Source organism: Phragmites australis, chromosome 6, assembly GCF_958298935.1.
Source record: "Phragmites australis chromosome 6, lpPhrAust1.1, whole genome shotgun sequence".
NCBI classification, from domain to species: domain Eukaryota; kingdom Viridiplantae; phylum Streptophyta; class Magnoliopsida; order Poales; family Poaceae; genus Phragmites; species Phragmites australis.
The window spans coordinates 15675608-15701950 of NC_084926.1; the positions used below are offsets into that span (position 1 = coordinate 15675608).

The 26343-nt window shown below is 43.5% G+C and overlaps 1 protein-coding gene and 1 pseudogene across 1 annotated transcript; both read right to left on the reverse strand.

Moving 5' to 3' along the window:
* Positions 1-1246: 1246 nt before the first annotated feature.
* On the reverse strand, positions 1247-4977 carry LOC133921894 (uncharacterized). Its single transcript, XM_062366978.1, has 8 exons — positions 4878-4977; positions 4376-4623; positions 3618-3689; positions 3072-3136; positions 2760-2919; positions 2365-2445; positions 2188-2277; positions 1247-1672 (listed from the first exon to the last, which is right to left on the reverse strand). Exons 2-8 carry the CDS (start codon positions 4559-4561, stop codon positions 1550-1552), a joined length of 777 nt encoding a protein of 258 aa, XP_062222962.1. The 5' UTR covers positions 4562-4623; positions 4878-4977; the 3' UTR covers positions 1247-1549.
* A 3898-nt stretch (positions 4978-8875) lies between these two features.
* LOC133923007 (uncharacterized) lies at positions 8876-18454 on the reverse strand (annotated as a pseudogene).
* Between the last annotated feature and the right edge of the window lie 7889 nt (positions 18455-26343).

Sequence of the window (26343 nt, forward strand, 5' to 3'; positions counted from 1 at the left end):
AAAATTATTAGGTAAACTACACCATGGCATCACCATCGTTCTGACCCTGGCTTGCCACTGTGCGCTACCCAGTATTTCTAGGAATATTCACGCGTTACACCATGCCACCTCACATGCGAACATCCCACAAGATCGAAGCTGCGTGAATGGAGGAAATCGCCCAGCTTCGCGGGGAAGAGTGAAGCTTGATGTCGCCCGTTCGTGCTTCGCCACCGGAGAGAGCGGGACTTTCCAATTTGGCAAAGGTTTGAGGCGACGAGGTTGCTTTGGAGCCGGTGCAGGTTTATCGTCGAGAGGTGATAAAGCACCGGAGGTCCTTTGACTCCACCGCCAGGTGTCGATCCCTACTACCTTGGCCTCGATTTCTGCTGCTCGAGTTCCAAAGCCAATCGGAGGCCGTGTGGAGCAAAGATGTGCAGCCGCAGTAAGGGCTCGCAAGGAAGAAGATATGCAGCTAGTGGCGAGGCGAGGGCACACCTGGAGGCAGATGCGTGAGGCTCGGATGCTGCACGTCGCTGGAGGACATACGGGCAACGAGGACATGGATGGAGTCGCAGAGACGAAGATAGCGGGGCTCGTGGCGAGTGCGAGACTGTGAGGACGAAGGGGTTCTGTTCCACACATTGGGAGGCGTTTTTTTATTTCCCCATCAATCCACACGTTTTGAGGTGGAATGTGCCAGGGTTTTTCCAGCCCGCCTTGCACCCAAACGATTAACCGAGTTGGGAGGAGAGCAAATTCACGTGGCAGTTTGTACCCAGGAAATTGGCTGGGATCCCAACGGGATTTAGGACACCCAAACACACCCTTAATGGTATGCAATTGTTTTTTCAGACATGTATACGATTGTTTGCTACGCAAGTATACACATATCGCACCGTTTACAAGCATCCAAGAACTCTTTATGCCTTAAAGAAAAAGAGAGCTTCCAGCTTAGCTTGGATGGATTTGCTTTCAGTCCTAGTTATAAAGTGCAAGAATTTTCAGCCGTCGGTCTTTCTGATATCCGCTCCCAAAATGCAAAGAGGAGGATCTACATGTGGAACAGCATTATCTAAGTATATTTTCCCATTGTATTTGAACATAAGATCTCGTGCGAAGCCCTAAACATAATGCCTTAGCTATCATCTGAAGTAGTTTCTATTTAAGGGCAAACATCATGTAACCCGGTGGAAGCAACCGCGTAGAGCCATATATGTAGCTTCGTAACGTGTTACGAGAGAAGCTATTTGGAAGACAGTACGAATCGAAGTCTAAACCACTGAAGCAACTCAAACTTTCTGTTGATATGACTTATATTCATTTATTAAAAGAAGAAACCTCTTTATGTACAGAAGATGCTGAGAGCCCGTCAAAGAAACATTGAACCTCAGCCGCAAAGTTTGTACCGTTCAAACAAGACCGCAACATTTTTGCTGCAGCATGGCCATTCGAGGTGGCCGAGGCAACAGGATTGCACTATGTACTCGGACTTTCACCTTAACCACGTATGCTGGAGGCTCAACGCATCTGGTACGCACTCAAGGGATGGGCCTGTTGCTGATGTTTTCTATTGGTTTGGTTCGGGATGAGGTGAGGTTGGAGATTCCGGTGGCGCTACCGCAAATTGCATTGTTCTTCTATTCCGGTGCAGAATGATCGCCACTTCTGTTGGTAATAACATTGCTTCTTCCTGATGTATCGAAGTGAACAATTCAAACAGTTAATAAGAAGATTAAGAGAATGGAGAAGATAAACTATATGATAAAGCATGACTACATAAACATGAAACAAATGTTTGTTCTTGATTGTTTTTTAACAATTAGAATAAAAGCTCGGTGTAGTCCAACCTGCGCAATTGACAGGCACTGAACTACTGAAAACCGAATCAGACAAGGAATGATCTAAATTTCCTGATAAAGCAACCTCATGTTTGGCCAGAAAGGATAAATCACAACCATCCCAAGTTCCCGACTCCCCAGTCCAAACAAGGGCATGTGTGCCAGCAAAGGGTTAAAAACACAGTAGTGCCCTACGTTATTTTCCCAATAAGCATATGTGTAAAATTTGAATACTAGGTTGCTTAAATGTGTAGATATATTATCTGGTGCCATGCTAGGTTGCTAGATATGCATATTTTGTAGATTTTTTTTGCTCAGAAGACCGTATATATGTGAAAGAGCAAAAATACTTCCATTAGTCACCAACCTGTCTTTGTCTTTGACGCTGCATGATGCTAATAGCCCAAGCCATAATGTAGCATGGCAGCAGAAATCCAGCTGCCCTCAAAAGAAATAGCTGCCAGGGATCAAGAATCAGTTAAATTTACGGAGAAAGCAAGGATATATAGGAGATATATAACGGTGCATTAAAAAAATCACTAACCGAGAAAATAGCGGATGCATCATCTTCATCGTCACTATTAGTAATGGTCAGTGTGTGCCTCAGGAGCAGAAGAGCCATTAACTGAACAGACATAGTGAGGACACATCGCTATCACTTAATAGTACATGGTAAAAATGGAATTTTTTGAAAAGGGAAGTAAAATATATATGACTTATAGTAAGAATTTAAAGAAGCAAAAAAAGCTAAGATGTATTGAACTTTCAGAGAAATAAGAAGCATGAGCTTTAATGGTTATTTGAGGTTAACATGTAATGTCAGGTGCAGGGACCCAGTTGAATTGAAGAGATAGTTGATCCTTTTTATGGATCTTATGAGTTCAAAATAATAGAACTTAAAAGAATGCATTTTTCAAGAATAAAAGCTACAAAACTTACAATCAGAAATATGGAGCGGCAAAAGGCAGCGGCATTGTTGTTCGTTGCAGTATATTCATCATACTCATCTTCAAGTAAACGGTGTTGAGCAGCAGCCATCGCCAAGATTCTAGGATCATGTAAATCCAAACGATTGCCAGAGATGGTCCAATCTCCACCACTTGAGAAAATGAAGAATTGCACACATAAGAAATAAAAGAGCTTTATGCTGTAGAAATACATAACTGTTGGCTAATTGCACAGAAATATCATTCACATAAACACTAGGATAGAAAGGAAAAAAGATTAGCTTCATGATTGAAGGTAACAAACCTTATCTCTATGGTAGTTTCATCATGGTGTACCTGGGGTGGGGCAGTGTAACCGGGCTTGTACGGCTGAACAACAGAGAATAGAAACTCATAATCTGATTTACAGCAGCAAAGTTTACAGTTAAATCAGCAAGGAAACATAAATACTTCTGCAAAGGCAAACATACTTCAGAGAAGCTGAAAAGTGACAACTTGATCCATAAATTTTAAGAAATCACAAAGTATCATTATCCAAATTATTTTCAACCAATAAAAGTTTAGCTTGAGTTATTATGCAGGCCCATGATTCTCTTTATGGTAGGTCCTAGTACTTCCTCATAAAGTCTTATGTAAAAACAATAGCAGAAAACATAAAACACCGCACATTGATACTAGGCACATAAAAAGAAACATTTGAGGAATAACGAAAAACGATACACTTATTCAGCCTACTGAACTCTTTTGAAGAAAACAAAAGGGCAAAAGAAGGCCAATGATTTGAGTGTTAATACAAGAAATAACAAAACAGGACATGCATCGGTGAGCTGAAGAACAAACAAATGTTTACCTCATGGCAGATTTCACAGGTTATGTCTCCTTTCTCATTGCACCAACGTTGGACACATTCCCTGTGAGCGTACTGTGCAAAGAAATGTAGTACAACAAAATGTAGCAAACACATTTACATATGCAAACAAAGCAATATGGAATAAAGAGTTTAGTCCGCACATATAAAATGCTAAAGTAAATTTTGGTAAGCGATTAGACCACTAGTAAACAATGAAAATGGCTTTTTAAGTGCCTTCAGTTGAAGGCAACCTGCACAAGATACCAAGCCCTTATGACTTCTTTTTTAAGCTCGCCGAGAGTAGCAAACAGCAAGGAAAAAGGATGCCCAACTCTTTAAGCAACAACGATATTAACCAAAGCATGCTCTTATCAACTCATTCTAGCATAACTTTATGGAACTACTTTTTCATGGAAATATCAAGAGCCACAGCACCAAACAAGATTATATATCACACATACTGAAGAGCCACCCAAAAATACATAGATGTATCTAAAAAGCCAAATCATCTAAAGTAACAGCTTATTCATAGCACATGAGGCACCAATCAGTATGGGCTCCAAATGCTGCTAATCGTCTCAAGAAAAGGTTCAAGATTAATTCCAACGTTGTATTTTGGTTCCTCGACGCTTCCATTCTTGATACCTTAAGAGTTTCTTATCTATGAATAATAATAGCATGAATCAGAGGCAAACTGCATAAGCAACATGGAATGAAACCAAAATTTATTGTTTTGAGATAAGTACAGGAGCACGCACCTTGAGGCTGCCGCAGCAAGCGCAGGGGCTCTCGAGGTTCTTGGCCAGGTCCTCCTCCTGGCAAATGCGGCACTCCACCATCCCAATCAGCGCCTCCGTTTCCTCCTTGCCGGACACCAGCCCCGCCGCCTCGCCGGTTCGGGACGCCACGAGCCCCCCAACATCCACCGCCACATGATCCCCCATGCGGGCAAATCACCCACAAAATTCCACGCCAAGAAGCCCAAACCTTTCGAGGACCTCGTATCCTGCAATTTAATACCCTCAGAATCGTCAAAACTAGCTGTATCCACCGCATATTGAAGGGGAAGGCTAAAACCCTAGAAATTTTGTTTTGGCCGTGGGGGGGGGGGGGGGATGAACCGATGTCAAATCCTGTCGGGTTCGGGCGATTCTTGGGTCAAATCGAAGCTCTTGCATCGGAAAGCCCCACGAAATGCAAGGCTTGCACAGATCACCGCGACTGGAGAGGAAATGGAGAGGAAAGGCAGGGGCTTTTTACCTCGACGAATGAGCTGTGAGGCAGGCTCCTCTTCGAAATGCTCTCTGTAAGCTTTTCCTCTTCGCGTTCGTCTCGTGTGGAGACCTCGGCGGTGTTTTTATTGCTCGCCGCGTGACGGCTCGCCGTGACGGAGCCGTTAGCTCGCCGTTGGACGTCGTGTTCTCTCGCGGTCTGTCCCAAATGTACCAAACGGCAGCGAGTTCACGTAACCGACCCGTGGCCCCGAGGACGTAGGGCCCGCGCGGTAGTTACACGGGTGTAAGCCGTTGCTGTATCTGTAAAAACAGGCATATCGGATTCTCATCCACCTTGACATTATCCAGAATCCATTATGCAGAAGCCGTCCAAAGAGAGCTGACGTATTTTTTACCAGAAAGTCAAATTTTATATATTGTAACTAATATTTAATTAAATTATAAAGGTATAATATATAAAAATTATATAATTAGATTTATAATTTAAAATAATTTCACTTTATATAGGTTTTATAGCTATAAATGATATATTTTTCAAGAAAATCTTAATCAAAATACAATTTCGAAAAACAAATTCAAAAGAAATACGAATGCTATTTTAAGGGAGTAATAGATTCCAGAAGGTGTATTTGCTACCTGTCCACCGCAAATGTCCCCCGTCCTGGCATGTGAAGTCTGTTCTTTTTCTTTTTTGAGATGATGCCAAGGTTGTTAACGCTTTGTCTACCGCTAAATAAGCGTGGTGTCTATTTGGTTAGATGGTTACAGCGGTGCCCAGGGATGATCAGGGCACTTTTCAGGCTAAGAATCTTGATTTGGCAAATGCTTATGCAAAGGTCAGCATTCTTCATAGTGATTAATTCATGGACATTGTCCTTCTGCAGCAGCTGATAGGTCATCCATTTGTTATGGCACAAGGCGTGAAAGCCGAGGATTCGGAATGGCGAAGCATATGACAGAACCTGAGACCTCTTGTAATTTGCTTGTTGCACTTGGGTCAACAATTAGAGATGAAATGAAAATGGTAATTCTCGGTATTTTGGAGGTTGTTTTTAAACTTTTTTGATCGTACCAGCCAGAAATGATATATCGAAAAAACGAAAATAGAAACGAGAAAACTCTACGAAAATAATAGCAGAAACGATTTAAGCCATTTCCGATCTTCTTCGAGTTCTTCTATTTTTGACCGAGAATTTTCGTTTCTCCTTCTTGTAGTCCATCTCAACTCGAGCACGCCCCATAGCCCAATAGGCAAAATGCCTCTCAGGCTCTATTCACCCAATCACCTACGGTAGGCTGACAATCGACCTATCGCAGTCGGCCAATCCAACCCTAAACGAGCACAAAGTCGCTGCCATCGGAGTGCCTCCCTACGCACGTCCATCGACAGCCAAATCCCACCTCCCAGATCCACCACCTGGAGCCATTGATGCTCTCCCTCCTCCGCTCTCCCCTCCTTGATGTGACACAATGTCACCGTGTCCGGTCGTCCTCATGTAACATGAAGCCGCACATGCGACACGATGCGACACCACTATCGATGCCATGAGCCCATAAAGCAACAAAAACAAACTTACGCATAAAATAGCTAGGGTGGAATAACACAATCCATCTTTTATGGTTTGCTATTATCAAAAATCTTTGGATCCATTCTCTTCTATTGTCATATCCAAAATCCTTATAATCCTAAAACAATTTAGTTATTGTAATGAAGTTCGAAGTTTGATGTTTTTGGGTTTGAATTATCAATTCTCGATCGATACCGGTATGTTTCCGTCCTGACAACACTATTTTCAGTTTTCGATGTTGTATTCATTTCTAACATTATCATCGATTTTATTTTTAAGAGAAAATATGAAAGTAAAAGTGGTTTAGACCTTCCAATGTTTCCATCCCTATCCGCAATAGTCTTAAGACCTGATTTGAACAGATGTGAAGTGAGTATAGGTAAGTTGGTTAGAATTCCGATGATGAAATTTGTCCATCTAGGTTAGTCTCAAACAGACACAGATCCTCTGCTGCAGAGAGCTACAGTGGAGTGCATTAGGAGCACTCCACAGCCCTTGATTTAGAGATGGATGGATTGGATCGATCGCTACAGCAACGCTACAGTACCTGGTGCTACAGTACAAAATCGTGGTACAGTAGAATCGAACACGGTAGCTACAGTACGCAGTAAACAGTGATTAATTAATGCAGAGAACTGTAGCAGCAGACTCATATTACTGTGCAAAACAGTAATCCTCTGCATTAATCATCATTAATGCAGAGGATCCGTGTCCGTCTCAAACTACTTCCTATGAGGCGGAAAGTTGCACTTATTTTCTAGAAAAATAAAAGCATCATCATTAGATTTCTGAGGGACCAATTGGGTGCCTGGACTTTTGCGTTGATGCGCTCCAGCGAAAGCCGACTACGGTGGGCCCAGCCGCCGGCACGATGCAGCTCCTTTTTGACTTTCGCTTTCCTCTCCCAACTGCACGATGGCACAATATTACCGATGAGGATCCTAACTTGTCTGCCGTCGCTGGTGCGGTCTCACGCGTTAACGATAAAATTATCGTGATATTAATATTAAGTATTCAGATCCTAATATTACTCTTTTCGTCTGCAAATAGAAGGCATATTTTCTTCTACATTTAAAGACTAAATTACTCCTAATTATTACCTCTAAGGTCTATATTTAATGGAGCAAACTGCACACAACCACTATCTTTGGGGCAAAATTGGCGCGGAACCACTACTTTTCAATTTTTTGTCACTTAACCCACCTAATGGGACTAAATGTTGCATCTCACACAAATTACGCAATCTGGGCTCTAAGCAGCCAAACTGACATGTCAGGCCCGCTGTCAAATATGACGTAACCATTGGCTTATCCGACGTGCCCACCCGCGTATTAAGGCCAGCTCTAGCAGTGAAGGTCTTCTGTGCTACAGTACTCCGCAAAGTATTGTAGCATTAAAAATTCATCTGCAGCTGATCCCCTATCTAGCGCTACAATGCTGCTACAGTGTTGCAGAGAGAGGGGCTCTAAATTTGCCGGGTACTGTAGCAGCCGCAACACTGTAGCAGTACTGTTTACAGAGGCTGATAGTGGATTCGAAAGGAGGAGAAGAGTAGTAGAAGGTGATAAATAAGGTAGCTGTTGGAGATAAAAAATAAGGGATACTATAATAATGATAGAGGATGCTGTAAAAGTGTTTTTAAGGATGGAAATTTGAGGTAGCTATTGGAGATGGCCTAACACGAGAAACCAAAGAGCGGCCGTCCAGTTCGAGCCGTCCAATTCCTCACTACTGCATCGAGCGAAACAGGTCGGTGAGGAGGTGGCGAGGCGGCGTCGGCTAGTGGCGAGGCGACGATTTTGACGCTGGCAATGGATTGGAGCGAGGCAACATCAGGTATTAACCCCCCAAATCGACGACGGCCTCTTGAGAGGCAGACATTACTGCCACCTCCTGCCAGCCGTGGATGAAGTTGACCGGAATGACGACGTCAAATGGAGGTGATGGTCGCGTTGGTGAGGGTGAATTAAGCGGGTCAGGTGTCCTCATGGTGAAGGTGCGTTTCAATTTGGGGATTAGGGTTTGCTTGTCCTGTGGTCGAAATGGGGAAGTTCTGAATTTTTTTGATCGAATTGGTCTTTGATTGAAGTAATTTGGTTGGTTTTATGTTGGTTTTGTAGGAGATTCATGGGGAGGAGGATGGGACTCGGTGGAGTTGCCATGGAGCTGGGCTGATGAGGCGAGTTGATTTCGAAGGACCTGACCAGAAGAAGCTTAAGGCAGAGGAGGACAAGATGAACATGGAGCTCGAGCTGGCAGATGAGAGTCCAGGTTGAAAAGATGAATAGATGGCTCATGATGGACACTAGTGTATGAGTGGATTGTTTGTTTGGAAGTGTATTTTGGGCAAGAAAATTTATGAGCAATATGTATCACTTAGTGCACTTTGCAAGCATCAGGTCTTTCAAATGAACCAACTATATATTTGAGACAAACGAACCATAAGAGAGTGAAGTCAAATGAACAGAATATGAACATAAAAGAAGGCATTTTTGTGCCATAGCATAGCATCCAAATTACATGTTCCATATCATAGCATCCATATTACACTAAAATGAAAAGTCCAGCTCGCTAAGTTTCCTGGTAGTGATATGCCAAACCCAAAATTCTAACTTCTAACCTATATACATGGTTTGGCTTCTGTCATTCAAAAAATTTATAAAAAGGGCTAAATCCTGCCTCCCCTTCTACTGGTTCCCACTGGCAGTGAAGTAGGCCATCATCCTCCCTCTTCTCACACTTGGCAGCTTCTGGGTTGGTCCTGCTTGACCTTAGGTGCTTGAGCGGCTGGTGCTTGAGCTGATGAGCCTGCATCTTCTGGCATGGTCTTATTACTCTGCATTACCAATAAAAAGACATTGATTGTGCATGACAACTTTAGAACCAGTAAAACAATTAGAACAAGTATGAATTGAGATGACCTTGTGCTTGGTTTTCCTCAACTCCAATTCAGGCTTCAACTTCTGTGCACAACTTGTGTACTTGTGGCCTTGCCTTTTACAGTTAGAACAAGTTATAGTAGTCATTCTACCCCTCCCAGTTGGCACTGAGCCCGCATCTTTTGATTTCCTTCTGTTCTTTTTGGGTCTTCCTGGTTGCTTGGTGAAAATGGGAGGATCAATGTCTGGTGAGGTTGTTTTTGTCCAGTCATACGGTACAGGCACTGGATACATAAGACCCTTTTATGCTTCCATGTACAAAGGCCTTTTGAAGAAGTTATTCACATAATCTTCTGGGTGTTGCTTAGCTTTGTAGATTGCAGAAACAGCATGCTTACAAGGCACTCCAGTGAGGGTCCCACTTGAAACATCCACATGTTTTCATTTCTAGGTTGACTGCATAAGTCCTATCACCACATGTTACTTGCCAGATACCCGTTCCAGCACAAATAGGCTTGCAGTACCTAGCAGCTGCCTTCTCAATCTCTAGTTTTTCAGCATAGTGAGGGGTTATGTCCCATTGAGCCTGTGCTACTCCTTGCCTCTTATTGCAAAACCTTGCCATTAACTTGGTCCTAATCTGATCTATCATTGTAACTATAGGCTTGTCCCTCGCATCAAGTATAAAGTTGTTAAACACCTTGCTAAGGTTGTTAACAACTAAGTCAGTTTTGCAATTGGTGCCCATTGCATGTCTAGCCCAATATTTAGGTGGAATTTTAGACAACCACTCCCATGCAGCCTCATTATCCTTTTTCAACTCCTCCATTGCATAATTAAAATCATGTCTAGTGTATGCATAGCTAGCAGAGTCCATGTGTTCCTTAAGCTCTCCACCCCTAAACTCAGCAGTTACGAAGTTGGCATAAATGTGTCTAGAAACAGCATTAAGAAGACCCTTTTGTCTGTCAGACATTATGGTCCACCTTCCAAAGTTCCCTAATCCACCAACTAGAGCATACTTCAGTTGTTCAAGGAACCAACACCACCTTGCAGTGTCCTCCTTGCCTACAACTCCAAAAGCCAATGGGAACAAGTTATTATTGCCATCCATTGCCGTAGCAGCAAGTGCTTGGGCACCATTAGTCAACTTGACAAAACAACCATCAACACCTGCATAAAAGGGAAAGTTATCGGTAATTGTAAGCTGTAGCAATATGAAATTAACCAAGCTAGCAATTTTAATACTCACCAAAGAATGGCCTACATCCACAAAGAAATCTTTCCTTTTGGGCATTCAAGCAGAAGAATAGTCCATGGAACCTTGGATTTCCTTGTGGTGATAGATTCTGAATTGTTGAAACAATACATCTACTCCCTTTATTTGTATCAATTACAGTTTACAGGTAATCCCTGATTCTCAAGTATTGCTCCTTCTGATTCCCTAAGACCACCTCAATAGCCTCCTCCCTTGCCATGTATGCCATTGTCTTCGATATCTCAACCACAAAGTCTCTCATAAAATTGTCCAATAAGTGCAGTTACCTTCCAATTTGGATCACTTCTCAGATTTTCTTCATATACTTTGGCAAGCCATGTACTATTCACTCTTGTGCTATCCCTTGTTATGCCACACGTGTGAGGCAAGACCAGCTGCCTTATGCAATGAGTGCTCTCTCCCTTGATTTGTGATGACACCAAGTAAAAAGGACATGTTCCCTCAGTTTTACAGCACACAATGACTCTTTCTTTGTCATTTCTCAGATAAGTGTAAGGATAATTAGTCCCTACACTGCATGATGTGGTAGTTCTTCAGTGCTCTTCTGAACTAGTGCACATCACTGAAACACAACTTGATTCTGAATTATTCATGTGACTGTTGCTTTTTCTCATCATACCATACCCTCTGTTTTGGCTTCTTGGCTCTACTCTTCCTCTTTTTTGGTGCAACAAATATAGCAGATTCAACACCATCATCATCACTTGAATCAATTAACTGGCAATCTGAACTATCTGCATCACTGAGAGCAAAGCATTTAGTGATTGTACCACTACCTGCCCTCTCCCTTGCTTTCTTGGCCCTTGCTTCCTTCACCCTCGATTCCTTGGCACCTGCTTCCTTGGCCAATGTCTCATCTTGTAATGGCTCAGCTTCTTCATTTATTGTTGGGAAAATATCCTCAACATCTGTATCTCCTTCATAGTGCTTTAATAGTTCCTCCTCAAAGGCACAATCTGAGTCTTCACTACCACTTGATATTTCCACTTGCTCTAATAGTTTCTCCCCATCAATCTCTTCTGTGCATAGTCTCTTGCTCTGGATGTTACCGTCCTTATTGACACTTTCTTGAGTACCACCCGTTTCTTCACCTCTAAACACCAACTGCCTCTTTTGTTTCTTCTTCCCAACAATTGGCACATCACCAAAGAACTCTAAAAAGTTATTCGCAGGTGACAAGCTAGTTTGGATGTAACTCTCTTCAGGATGTACAAGTTCGGAATCTTGACACCCTCGAACATCTTCACCATTGCATCCACTTTCTCATTGTTGTCCAATATCTCCATGCCAGCTAAACCTACCCCATCTTCCTCCCTACAGTACATGAAATTAGATTCCTTGTATCCAACACTCACCATCAACTGTACCAAATTCAGATACCGTAGGTATGCCCGACCTACTTCCCTTTGCACATTCCTAATGCCATCAGAGTACATATTGACGATCCACAGTTCATCATCGGAGCTATGCAAAAACAGATAAGGTATATAAGAGAGAGAAACATAGCAATGTCTCAATCAAGAACTAAACGATCTCGCACTAAACATGCCAAAATTCTTGGTCCTCAGACCAAAATTTGACCAAAAATACAGCAAACCAATGGACCAAATCAAACCAAAATAGCCCTCAACGCCCCTACCACCATGGTAGGTGTCCATTCTAGGGTTCAATCAATGGAGCAAATCAGCCCCAAATTCCAGGGCTCAACCTATGCGGGATAGAGAAATAAAGGATGGGGACAGAATCATACTATAAGCCCGATGTTGCCTCGCTCCAATCCATCGCTAGCGCCAAAATCGCCGGCTCGCCGCCAACCGACGTCGCCTCACTGCCTCCTCACCGACCCGCTTTGCTCGGCTCAGTGGTGAGGAACTGGACGGCCGCTCGTCGATTCCTCACGTTAATACGCGGGTACATGCCAACGTAGCAGGCCCATAGACACGTCATATCTGACAGTGGGCCACACATGTCAGTTTGGCTCTTTAGAGCCCAGATTGCACAATTTGTTTGAGATGGAACGTTTAGTCCCATTAGGTGGGGTTAAGTGGTGGATCCGCGTCACCTTTGCCCCCAAAGATTGTGGCTCTGTGCAATTTGCTCATATTTAATGTATATAGGTAAACAATGAAAAGTAAAAATGGGTATTTATTGAGATATATAGGTAACAAAACACTTATTTTGCATTGGAATATGGAGTAAGTCTTACATTGGCGGACAAGGCTATTAAAATAAATGACTTGGATTCGTGGATGGAGACACTATTATTTTTTAGTTACATAGAGATGCATATTATTCATGCACATCACACTCCAATATATGTACCTTATCTAGTCTAACTCGGGCTCAATCGGTCATCACTCCCTCCGCTCGCCACATGTCGCCGCCTCCCCTTGCTCTGCCACGATCGGAGCCCGACTTTGCGGTGCCCTCGTCCATCCATGTTTCGATGAATTTATTGTAGTAGCAGTTGATAAAGTACACACCCAATAAGTAACATCCTAAGTTTTAGTATATCGATTTATAACAAATTTCACTCCAAATTTTATTTTTTTATGATTAATTAAGCTAATTAAAATCAAGAAAATATACAATTGAATGTGTGTGTATATATATGTGTGTCTATACATTCAATGTGTTACTTGGCTAAGTATTCCAAAATGTATTGATTTAATTACTAAACTTTTCTATATGTTGAATTGTTCATGTGCATTTGGTTTATTATTGTTATGGTTCTTTGTGTGGAGGTTTGAATTTAAATGTCTCTCAAATTCGAATCTACTCTCAGTTTCCCTTCAGTTCAAATCCAGTTGAATTCAAATCCTCTCTCAGATCTCCAAGTCCAATCCAAGTCATAATTCAAATTACCTATTTGAATTTATGCTAAGTTCAAAGCCAAATCCAAATTCAAATCTCTCTTTTGAATTATCCCAAAAACATTTTCCCTTTTTCCTTTTTTTTCTTCGCTGGGCTCAATTCCCTCCCTCTCTCTTTGCGCAGCCCAACCTGTGTACCAGCCGGTTCCGGCTTCTTTCCCCGCTCCACTCTCCCACGTTTGGGCCGTAGATGCACCATTGGCCCAGCTTCGCATGCACACGCTAGCCCGCCCTCCTGCGCCCACACGAGTGTCACGCTGTTCACGCGTCGCTCATCCGACGGCCCGTCACCGCGCCTTCTCCCTTTCCAACGCGACGTCGTCGCGCTGTCCGCCCCTCTACCGCGACGGCCAGCACATTCAATGCGCTGGTGACTTTCTCGTCTATCCCTTCGTGCTCTCGCTCTCTCTCCCCTCTCTGTCCTCATAGCATGGCGCCAAAGAGCCTAAAGCCGCTTGACTTTCGCGACCTCGTGCGCGCAAGGCCGGCGCAGTCCTGCCACCGCCGCAGAGAAATCGCGCTGCACCTTCTCGCCGTCGCCGCCTCCCTATGCCACGTCTCGTTCCTTGCTGCCTTACTGTGCTCCCTCTCCTTCTATAAATAGACCAGCACGGCCTCCATTTCTCTGTTTCCCCACCACGCCACCACCACAGAACTGCCGCCGCGCCATTGCTCCACCGTCATTGTTTCTCCCTCATGAGCTATCGAGGAGTACCAAGAGGTCACCGTCGTCCCTGTGCTGCCCTCCATTGCCCAAAAGCCCGATGTGAGCACGCCCGCTGTAATAACCCAAGTTCTTAAAACCCAGGAAATTAAAAACTTTCTCAAAGAGAATAAAAGAGTTTGCAAAAACTAAATAAAAAACCTTAAGTGTGTATGTGAGCCTTTATGCACATACACATATATGTGAGCATGTGTGCCATATGTATAAATACATATATACATTGAGGGCTATTTTTTTCTTATAAAAGAATATATATATGTGTGTGTGTGTGTGTGTGTGTGTGTGTGTGTGTGTGTGTGTGTGTGTGTATGTTGATTATTTATTTGATTGTTGTTTGATTGATTAAGTTTGTGGAGCTAATATAAGAATATATATAAGTATATACATGTAGTATGTATATATATATATACACACATGTGCATATACATGAGAAAAAAAGAAAAAAATTTAGTTTAAATCGGGCCGAAACCCTCCAATATAGCCGGTCCATCTCTTTCCCTCTCGTCTCTTCTCTATGATCCAGCCCAAGCAAGCCCTTTCTTCCCCTTTCCCCGCTTGGGCTGGAGTTAGCCCATCGTTTCCCTCTCTATCTGGGTCGCGCTCGCTCGTGCCTTAGCCTAGCCGCCCCGCCAGCCGCTTCCACCCACCGAACATGCACCCGAACCATCCTGCCTCTGCTCCGAGCCACTGCCATGAGGGCTCGTAGGTCGTCCCCGACCTCCCGCCATTCGCCATCAGCCCGAGCTAGAACCCACTGTGAAGGCCGAGCCAAATCTGGACGGATCACGCAATGGGAGATCTTCTAGAAGTTCGCAATCGAGTTCCAGACCAACCCCTCTACAAATCCTAGACTTATCTCTAAGGGATTCGGGTTTGAACAAGGAAACCACGTCGGACACGAGCGACCATCGCCGTGGATTCAAACCGAGTTTGGACTCTATCTCTATCACCTTCACGCCTATTTATAGCCGCCCTTACACCCTACTAGGAGCATTCCAAGCCTTTTCCCCAGCTTTTCATCGAGAAAATGATGCCATAGTGCCCAAGCCCGATGCCGAGCCATCATTGGTGCTCCTCGATCAAGCTCGCCGACCTGTCATTCTCGTGTCGCATCGCCCTCACTGAAGCATCCTATAGCGCTGCCAAGACCCTGCAAAGCTTCCTCCATCCTCGCCTTCGCTCCCTGGTCACCAGAGCACCGTCGCCGACGAAGAACTGAGGGTCATCGCCGCCTCTCCGGTCATCCTAAACCCGTAGGTGAGCTCTCCGCCCTCTTGCAATGCTTTTCCACCGCTCGTCGTCGACCTTAGGGCACCAGAGCACTATTCCAGTGGGTTTCCGCGATGCGCCGCCGCGGGAACCGTCTCTGCCGCCGTGCCACTCGAATAGATGTGCGCCAGAGCCTCTAAGCCGTCCAATCTGCGTGGTGCGGCGCAGATTAAATCCAAAGCATACCCTTTCGCTAGCCAATCGTAGAGGGCCACATGTTCAACATAATCCCAATCAGCTCTGTTTTGCCACTGTGTCGTCGACATCAGCGTTTTTGCTGATGTGTCACCCATGTCATCAGCCACCATGTCAGCACCCTTGCACACGTGTCAATCCAGTCAACATTTCATTTTGTGTTTTTTTAATTACGGTGATGACGTCAAAATTAGTAAAAATTACGCAATAAATAGATTTCTAGTATGAAAATAATTCTAGAAAATAATAATAAATTGGGAATCAATTTCTAAAAATGTTTAATAATATTTATAATTATATTTAATTCTATTTTATAGTTTTATAATTCAAATAAATGTTTGTTAATTCTATTTAATGTTTTTCCAATTGTTAAATAATGTTTTCTAGAATAAAAATAATTTCATAAATAGGATAAAATCTGAAATAGTAGTAGCAATGTTTAGTAATGTTTTTATGGTGTTATTTAATTATTTTTAATGTTTAATATAGCTTAATAATTAAAGTAAATGCTAATAAATTCTAGAAAATTCCTAGAAAATCATAGACAACCTTAGAAAACTCTAGAAAATTCTTAGCAATATAAATTTATATGTAGTTCATCTTTTTAGTCGTGTTTTGATCTTTAGAAAATTGTGAATTGTTAATAGTAGCTCCATTTTGAGCTGTTCTTTCGCCGGGTTATGCGGAATAGCGTGATCTTGTATGAGATGATGTTTGTTGTGTGTTTTTTTTTGGATCTTGGTGTTTATGTGTTGCCTTTTTATTTGTTTTCGTGAGTAGACACCAACATTCTGGAGGAGTCAGAATGACTTCAAGATCAAGACTTCGCTGAAGACCCAACTGAGTCGAGTGAAAGCAGGTTGTGTTCTTAAACATATTTATCCCATTTTTAAAAATGTTTTGTTTTACAAACATGCATGCTAATAATTTGTTGGAAATCCCAAGTGTTAGGTTTTACCCTAGTTTTCCTTATCATCCTTGTCGCTTTAGTATGGTTTTGGGTTATGGATGGGTAGATGATGATTAGCCTTGCTTTGAGATGGTAATCATGATAATTGTTACACGAACTTGATAATGGACACAACAATGATAAATATGATGGAATAATTTTTGTAACAACATGGTATAGGAATTTGAGAAGGTGGTATGATAAGATGTATGGTTGGGAAAGTAGTAGTCTTACTCAAATCTAATGATCGATTCATAGGATGACTTTTCTGTATTTATAGTACAACCATAAGCCTGATATGGGACGGGTCTAGCCAAGTAATTTGCTTACTCGTAGCATAGTGTAGATCAGATAGAAGAGCGATGAATGGACGATGTCTTGGGATCCGAAAGGCTCAAGAGGGGGCCTCCGTTGTTGAGGTAAAATCACGTGATAGTGAAACCTTAGCGGATAGACATGTGCTGAGCGGGGTATTGTAAAGGCTTTGTAGTGATCTCTTGGCCACACACCTCGAAAGTGTGCAAGTGTCTAGCTAACACGGGCAAAATGGAGACTTAGTCACCTACTTGTGGGTGATGAAATCATGACTTATGGGTAAAGTACAACCTCTGCAGAGTTAAAAACTAAATATTTAGCCGTGCTCACGGTCACGAGCGGCATAGAAGACCTACCATGATTATAACTTGATGGTTTAGTTAGTGTGGTCAACTGTGGTGGTGGGAACCATAGTTGATGTGTGGGTCAGTCACAATGGTAGGAATCATTGTTGACGTAGTTTGTCTGTAGTTTAACTTAGGTGGTGGGAGCTACGATTGAGGTGTTTATTGTTCAACCTTGGTGGTTAGAATTTTGGTTGAGGTGGTCAGTTGGTTAGGTCAAGGTGGATGTAATCTTGAGGTGCTTTGCTATTCACTTAATTATTATCGTTTTTCAAATTATTTTACTTAAGTGTCATTTTATGCAAAGATCCATTTAGCCATAACCTTGTTAAAGCTTTCATATGTATACTATTTCCTTCACAACTTGCTAAGTACAACATGTGTTTACACTTGCTATAACCAAACACTTAGTTAGGAAAGAATAGGAAGACCTCGAGGAGGTGAAATCTAGGGAGGTGTTCTCCATTGAGTTTTCATGTGGAGTTATCAGTGAAGATGCAGACTATGCTTAGGTCCCGCTGCAATATTTGGTTCTTTAACCATTAAAGGTCTTTTGTAAGACAATTTATCGATGAAGATTTCGATATTGTAACGATTATCATCAATGAAGTCACTATGTATTAGGATTGTTTCCTGGGCTCATCACATATATGAGATTAGTTTGTTTCTTGAACCGGTCTCGACACCTGTGCAGGGAGCCGAGCCGCTCCACCGCCACCGCTCCATCGCATCACCGGCCGCCATACAACTTCTCGCCATTTTTGAGCTTGGTTAGTATCCCCGTCCCCTCACACAACCTCCTAGATAGCATGCCACCGTCCTAATGTTCATTCTTCACGTGGCCGCGTGCAGTAGCATGTTTTTCCCTCCGCCGTTATGCCATGGTCACCATCGGTGTGTGTTTCCCCTCTGGATGTGGTCTGACCATTGTGCTATGTAGCCCAGGAGGTCTAAGCTTCTTTTTCCTTGCAGGTAGATCGCGCGTAGAATAAGGGAGGTGCTACCCGAGTTTTCTGTGCCGCTGTCGCCTTCTTCGGACGCAGTATGGCAATGCTCCGGTCATGGCCTGCCTTTGATGGACCCCCAGCCAAGTACCCCATAGCGCGTAGGTGGCCGACGTTTGCATCTCATGGTGGAACTCCGGCGGGAACGCGACTTCAGCAAGTTCCCTGGTGGCGCGCCGCTGTGATTGCTCGTCGTCGCTCATTCACCTCAGCTACTGTTTCAAACCCGACCGGCGCATTGTGCACACATGCACGAGGTCGCCTTGGCCTGCTGGCACGGCCCGGCTAGGCCAGGCCATGGCTCGGCCCTATAGCAGCCGGCCTGCCAGGCCAGCCCAACCACCAGAAGGTCGTGCCCCAATGGGCCAACCCAGCTCCCGCAGCTGTAACCCAACCGACCCGACCTAAGTGGACCGGATACTATGCAACCCAAAACGGTGTGGCCTAGGCCTAATGTAAGACCCCGATCTCGGGATCTTCTGTGTCTCCTATATCATTCCTTGAATTAGTAGCTGATATGCATAGTATAACAGTTGTAGTATCACAGTCAAACTTCGTACATAAGTATTAAGGTTACAGAGTATAAAAGGCCACAAATCAAACTGCATATTACAAACTTGGCCGAATGGCTAACAAAAGCATAGCGGAGAGCAAAGACCCAAGCCACAAGCAGCTAGGGTGCGAACATGACCTCTAAGACTACTCTTCATCCTTACCTTCATCTCCAGCGAAGTCGGCATCGGCTTCCTCATTTGAATGATAGCAAGAGTGAGTATGGAAGGTACTCAACAAACCATATACTACTTCAAGCTGTTGATAGATGCATAAAGGGGTAATTCAAGGATAAGGTTTTACGGTTAGTTTTAAGCGTAAAGCAGTTTATGAAGATTTTCAATTGTATTATTTATGATTGACTTTAAAACAGTTTAAATAGTTCAAAACAAGGTAACAAGCTATATATGGGGATTTTCGGTCCTGGGAGGGGCTACACCGTGCTCCGCAGTCCCTTTCATCACATTTGGTGTACCTCTAGTACCACACAGCTCCTGGCAGATTAAGCCATCAACATCATCACACAGACATCTAGTCTACACACTCACTCATCAAGATACACGCACCCGGAGTCTAGTAAAAAAGGTTCTACGTTCGTATGTCCATGACCGTAGACACGGCTATTCAAATAGGTTTACACTCTGCAAAGGTTGTACACTGTACCCATGCGATATGCTCAGCCTCCAACCGTTGCAAGCGGAGGAGCGAATCATACCGAGACACTTCAATCACCTTTCCTGTCAGGCTTTTCTACGATACACCCCAAGTCCCATAGTCCTTGGACTGAATACTAGATTGGCTACGCCGTCTCTTGAAATATTCAAACAGAGGGGCAGATGGAAACTTGGCCTCTCGCTGCTCCCCATCCTCCTAGTATGATGCCTAACCTAGTCTGATGAAAGAAAAGTCAAGTCTTGCCCATTCAGGACGCATGGTTACACGGGGTTTGCGTAAGCATGGCAGCAAAATGACTCGGTCCTTAAGCAGCCGGAACGGCATTTTCATTAGCAATGAATACCACAAGGTAACTCAAACCCCCAAGAGCATCCTCCCCGGAGGACCACTCTACCTGCCCACGCTAAAATAGTTTTCACCTATTTTTACACATCACCCTCCATATCCCACACGACATCAAGGATTTCACAACCATCACGGAATTCACAACTATATAATATTCATAGTATATGAGTTAACATTGATAACAGTAAATTGTTATCTCCGAACAGATGTATTTTAAAAGCGACGTCTCCGAGGAGACGTATTCAATCCTAAGCATGCTAGATATCAAGGTGTCGACTGTTATTAATATAGATAACAATAGGTAATCCTAAGGTGGTATGTATTTTGGATGATAGAATTTATGGCATGAAAAGTGTTTAATAGGATTAACTACTACAAGTAGTTTGTAAAAGCACATTACATAGCACATGCGATATAAGTCCAATTTTAGTTGATCATGTATATTAGTTGAAAACAAAGGTTCAATATGATCATGGAGATATGACTTGCATTCTTCGAAGTTCTCTTCAAAATCTTGGTTGTAGTCAGGATCCTCCTTGCTCCTGATGCTTCCTGTACAGCACTCGTAGAACTCTAGCAGCTCTACAATGCGACTATGATCAATAACGAGCTATACTAGAGAAGAAATAATTTAACATAAAATAGAAAACCAAATGATTCCTAAAAGATATCATAATGTCACAGATGAGTAGATCTCGATTTTAGATGAATTTTGGCGAAAGAATCGCTGAAATCGGAGCAAGAATGGAGAAGTTATGGCTCCCGAAAAATTTAATCTAAAATTAAATCAAGAAATTACAAAATGATACTATTTATAGGTGGGACCCACTGAACAGTAGCTCGAACCCATATGAATAGTAACCTATGTGGGGCCCATAAGAACAGTACTTGGTCAGGCCAATTTGGGCTCTGATTGGCTAGGTCCAAGCCTAGATGGGTCAGGCAGGGCTTGGGCTGCACAGTACTGGGTCGTATAGTGCAGGCCTACTCAGGTTTGGGTTAGTGGCTATTGGGCTGGCCTGGCAAGCCAACCACGACCAGGCCGAGCAGAGGCCCACTCGGTTAGGCCGAGCCATGGCCCGAGGTGAGTCCACGCGAGTGCGCCGGCACGCTGGCGCGATGCGAGTGGCGGAGGGGGAGGGGAAATCGGTCAGCGGCGACAAATCCTACAACGGCGTGCACTAGGAAGCTCGCTAGAGAAGCAATCCAATCGGAGCTTCACGCTGGGAAGTTGACATTAGGCTTCTGTGCGATATGACGAACTCGAGAGAGGGCAGCAGCGAGAGCGGTGCCAGATGACGAGCGGAGAGAGTATAACGGCATGGGCAAAAATGGGCAGCACCTCCCCTGCACGGGGAGGGGCCAACCTGCAAGGAAAAGGGGCCAAGGGCACCTTGGAGCACACGAAGCGATGGCTGGCCACACATACGAAGCACCAGCACACCGGCGACAAGCATAAACATGGCGGCAGAAGACAAACACACGGTGGCGCGCGACAACAAGCTAAGAGAGAGTACGGGGGGTCGACGACACGCTATCTAGGAGGGGCGCTAAGGGATCCGAGGTGCTCACCACGCTCGAAGGCGGCGAGGATTGGACAGCGGCTAGCGGGGCAATGGCAGTGCGGCTCAGCTCGGGCTACGGATGGCCTCTCGTCGAGCTTTTGGTGAGCGGGTGCCAGCACATGGACGGGCGTCATCCCCTTGATTCTCCTCGGTGGCTTGCAGGCGGCGGAACAGTGTCGGTGAGGTCGCAGCAGTGGTAAAGGCGACGACAGCAATGCGATGGTGCAGTGAAATGGAGAAAGAGAGAGAGAGGGAGGGAGAAACCAGGGGCTCTATTTATAGAGGGGAAGGAGCACATAGAGAGGTGGTGAGCGCGTGACATTGAGCGAACTTTAGCGGGCAGCGCCGCGGCGAGGTGGCAGGCAGCACCCACCATTTTCCTGGGGCATGGGCGCTCTGCGCCGTCCATGCGAATGCGACACAAAAGTCGTGCGGCATGGATAGCGTGAGAAGCGAAGAGAGAGAGAAGAGCAAGAGAGAGCGGAGGATGTGAAGGCCGGTCGAAGCGTGCGGGGATATTTCCAAAGAGGGGGAAAACGGCGGCTGGCGCGCGGTGAGGTGGAGGAGGGAGGAGATGGGAGAGGGCGTGTGCGTGAGGGGGTTGGCCGACAACGCGAGCAGGCGGGTCGAGCAACGCGCGAGCGCGGCTAGGCTAGCCGCTTGGTTTCGGCCTAAGCGCGGGAGAAGGGAAAGGGCTACCCTAGGTCAGCTGTTGGGCTGGCTAAGAGAGAAGGAGAAGGGAAATTGGCCTGGGAGAGGAGAGAAAAAGAAAAGGAAAAGAGGGCTTGGGTTTAAATTCAAATGAGTGATTTGAATTTGGATTTGACTTTGGATTAGGATCAATTCAAATAAACATATTTGAATTGTGAAATAGACTTGAATCTTTGAGCTTTCTAAGATGTTTTGGACTTAAGGGATTGAATTCAAATTGGATTTGAGCTGAATAGAATCTAAGAGCAGATTTGAAATTGAGAGACATTCAATTTCAAATCTCCACATAAAGAACCATAAAAACCAATATATGTGAATTAATTCAATGCATGGATTAGTTTAGAAATAAATTTTGGCGTAACTTGGAATACTTAAGCCAATTACATATATGAATGTAGACATACTGGTATATACACACACACGTACTTTCTTGACTTTAGTTAGCTTAATTAACCATAACAAGTTTTAATTTGAAGTGAATTTTGCAATTAATTAACATGCTTAAAACTCAGCATGTTACACCTAAGCACGGCCAAATACGAGCCCATTCGGTCCAACAGGTACCGTGCATGTGAGTCCCACTAGTTACTGTTCAGTGGGCCCTAGTTAATGTTTAGTGGGTCTCACCCATGGGCCCCACCTATGAATAGAGTCATTTCATATTTTCTTGATTTAATTTTATATTAAATCTTTTGAGAGTCATAACTTCTCTGTTCTGGCTCTGATTTCGGTGATTCTTTCGCTGAAATTCATCTAAATTTGAGATCTACCTATCTATAACGGTATGATATCTATTAGGGCTCATTTTAATTTATTTGGTATTATTATTTCTTATCTAGTATAGTTTGTTGTTGATCGTAGTCGTGTTTGCATAACCAACAGAGTTTTGTGAGTACTGCGCTGGAAGTGTCAGGTGCCCAGAGGATCCTGATTACGACCAAGGTTTAAAGGAGAGCTTCAGAGAAGGTAAGCCATATCTCCTTGATCATATTGAATCTATGATTTTAAATAATCTACATGATCAACTAAAACTGGATTTCTTATTGTATGTGCTATGTATTGCGCTTTTCCAAACTACTTGTACTAGTTAATCTTATCAAACAATTGTTATGCCTAAAATATCATCATTAATAATACATATAACCTTAGGAATTACCTGTTGTTATCTATATTAACGTCGAATGACACCTTGATATCTAGCATACTTAGGATTGAATACGTCTCCTCAGAGATGTCGCCTTGAAATGCTTCTCTTCGGAGATATCGATTCACTATTTATCAAATTAACCCATATATCATGGATCCTTAATAGTTGTGAATTCTGTGATGGTTGTGAAAACTTTGATGTCGTGTGGGATATAGCGGAAGATGTGTAAAAATGGGTGAAAAATGTTTTGACGAGGGAAGGAAGAGTAGTTCTTCGGTCGAGGATGCTCTTGCGGGGTTGAGTTAACTTTATGGTATTCATTGTCAGAAGATATTTGCCCTAGCTGTTTAAATACTGAATCTTGCGCTATCATACTTAGACACCATGCATCTTGTTTGAGCGGGATTTGACTTTTGTTTCACCGGACTGGGTTGGGCAGTATACTAGGAGGTTGAGAGAAACAAGGAATCAAGTGACTATCTGTCCCTTTGTTTGAATGTGCAGAGACTGACAAGTGCTTAAACATAGAACCTAACATTTAGTACGAGGCCTCTAGTACTTGGGGTGTCTTGTAGGAAAGCTTGGCATAAAAAGTGATTGAAGCATCTCGGTATGATTTGCTCCTCTGCTTGCAACGGTTGAAGGTTGAGCATATCACGTGGGTACAATGTATAATCTCTGCAGAGTGTAAAACTATTCGAATAGTCGTATCCACGATCATGAACATGCAAAGGTATGGTCACGCTTGATTAGACTCTGAGTGCGTTTATCTTGATGAGTGAATGTGTGAACTAGATGCTCGTGTGATGAGATTGATGACTCAATCCCCCAGGATCTGTGTGGTTCTAGTGATACACCAGATGTGATGATAGGAACTGCAAAGTGAGGTATAGCCCCTCCCAGAACCGAAAAACCTCTAAATATGACTAGTTACCTGGTTTTAAACTATTTCAAACCATTTTAATGTTAACAGAGAATACAACTAAATCCCAACATAAACTATTTTGGCTTAAAACTAAGCCGTAAAGTCTTATCCTTAACTATCCTTTATACATCTATTAAACATTTCAAGTAGTATAGGACTTGATGAGTACCTTTCGTACTAACTCTTGCAGCCATTTAGATGAGGGAACTTAAGCCGACTTCGCTGGAGGAGAAAGTAAGGATGAAGAGTAGACTTAGAAGTCACGTTCGCACCCTAGCTGCTTGTGGCTTTGGGTCGTTATTTTTCGATGTGCTTTTGTTGGCCGTTAGGCCAAGTTTGTAATATACCATATAGTTTGTAAATATTTTGTACTCTAAACCTTAATACCTTATGTATAAAATTTGACTATGATGTCATGGTTATTATACTATATGCATCAACTACTTGATCTAGAGACTGATATAAGAGGCATAGAAAATCCTGAATTTGAGGTCTCACACGAGGCGTCGCGAGCACAAGGTGCATGTGGTGGCTGGTGACAGATAAGGTGAAGCATCATCCATACTAATATGCGCAACGTGCCGGAATATGTATACTATTAACACATAAAGATGTAATTGGTTGGCAACATAGATCTTGTTCGCATGGACCGCATATACAAACTGAGGGGAAATAAATTGAACAGAATCATATTTGTTGAAAAGAATAGTGTTTGGTTTGTTGTATCTGTCTGGACAGACATAGCTAAATTTATATTTGGTTGATCAAATCTATGGCCATATGAGTGAATGCAAGATTTATGATTGTGATTAGTTGCTCGTATGAATGTGATTTTATGACACACACGTGAGCTCGCTTGTATGAGTGGATACAGGCTATAGCGAGAACTTGCATCCGTTGAATCAGACTACGGAGGGAAGTTTGAATTGAGCTTCCCTTCTGAACCAAGCTACGAGTGTATATTTGTATTTACTGACTCAAATTGAAACAATATATATCGATAATCTAACATGTTTCTCTATAAAATTATAGACATCTACTAAATCGTGTTGCTCTAAGTACCGATAAACAATTAGACCCTTAATGCTCTGCACGCCGACGGAACCAGCTGCTACCTGCAGTCGATCTGTACTTGACCTGTAGGAGATGGAGCTCAGCAAAGAGCAAGACATCAAGATGGGCTTACCTTGCAAAAAATCGATTCGCTCGAACAACAACGAGGGAGTACGGCGTGCATGTATGCATATTTCGCGATGTGTTTCTGCTAGCTCACGATCGAGTTGACTCCAGAGTTGAGACGACGAAACAAACAAGAGATCGAGACACAGCGCACGCGGTGCTGCCTGCCTCGCTCTGAGATGTTCGTCTTCACGGCTGGTTCGTCGATCTGCGGCACAACGATTATTTGCAGCTCATATACTCATGTTGGGTTGGGTTTGATACGAGAGGTCTCTCTGATCCCTTGCTCGAAATGCAAAACAAATCGCAACCAGAGAAGATCACACGGCACAACGCAAGGCATAGTCTGGTCGCTGAACCATCTTGGGACTGAAGAATTCCAACGCTTGCAGGAAGTTAGTTTCGGGCACGAACCGATTAATCAATCACAGCAGTTCAACACTCGTTTCCAACGCGCCTGAACAGTGTTCACCACGAGATTAGTTAACTGGTTAACCAACTGGTCGTAGCTTAATCAATCAGCCGCGATCCTGCGATGCGTGCCGCATGGAACGACATCCCTATAGTTTTACACGCTTCCTAGAGTTCAGAACGTGTGAACACGTCTGAATTCTAGGAGTTTGATGCTTAACTCAAATTCTCTTGGAAAAGTAAGCTGGTGTGGGAGATGTACCAGGGATTTAATTTTATATTGCCTAGTTATAGTAAGTTAATCTAATTTAAATAGAAGTCTCATGTAAGACTTGTAATTGTGGCAGGAGACTTATAGTTATGGTAACATATACGTGTATTTTTTGTGTCACTTGTGACTCACGGCGATGCACGATTGCGTCGTGATGAGTTGTGCGTCCAATTGGGTGGTTCCCCTTTTGGCACGCGTGCAAGAACACCACATCATCAACACCTAGGCTACCACGTGGGACCACGGAGTGAGATAAGCACGTTCACATACGATGAGTTCGTCGGTTCCTCGTTTGAGAGATACCATAGGGC

Excerpts from the sequence above, each read along its gene's own strand:
- LOC133921894 (XM_062366978.1), bottom strand. The coding sequence starts at position 4,561 with ATGGGGGATCATGTGGCGGTGGATGTTGGGGGGCTCGTGGCGTCCCGA. Across the intron at positions 3,137-3,617 it reads CCTGTGAAATCTGCCATGAG|CCGTACAAGCCCGGTTACAC; the intron begins GTAAACATTTGT and ends TCTGTTGTTCAG. Across the intron at positions 2,446-2,759 it reads GCCGCTCCATATTTCTGATT|TTAATGGCTCTTCTGCTCCT; the intron begins GTAAGTTTTGTA and ends ATGTCTGTTCAG.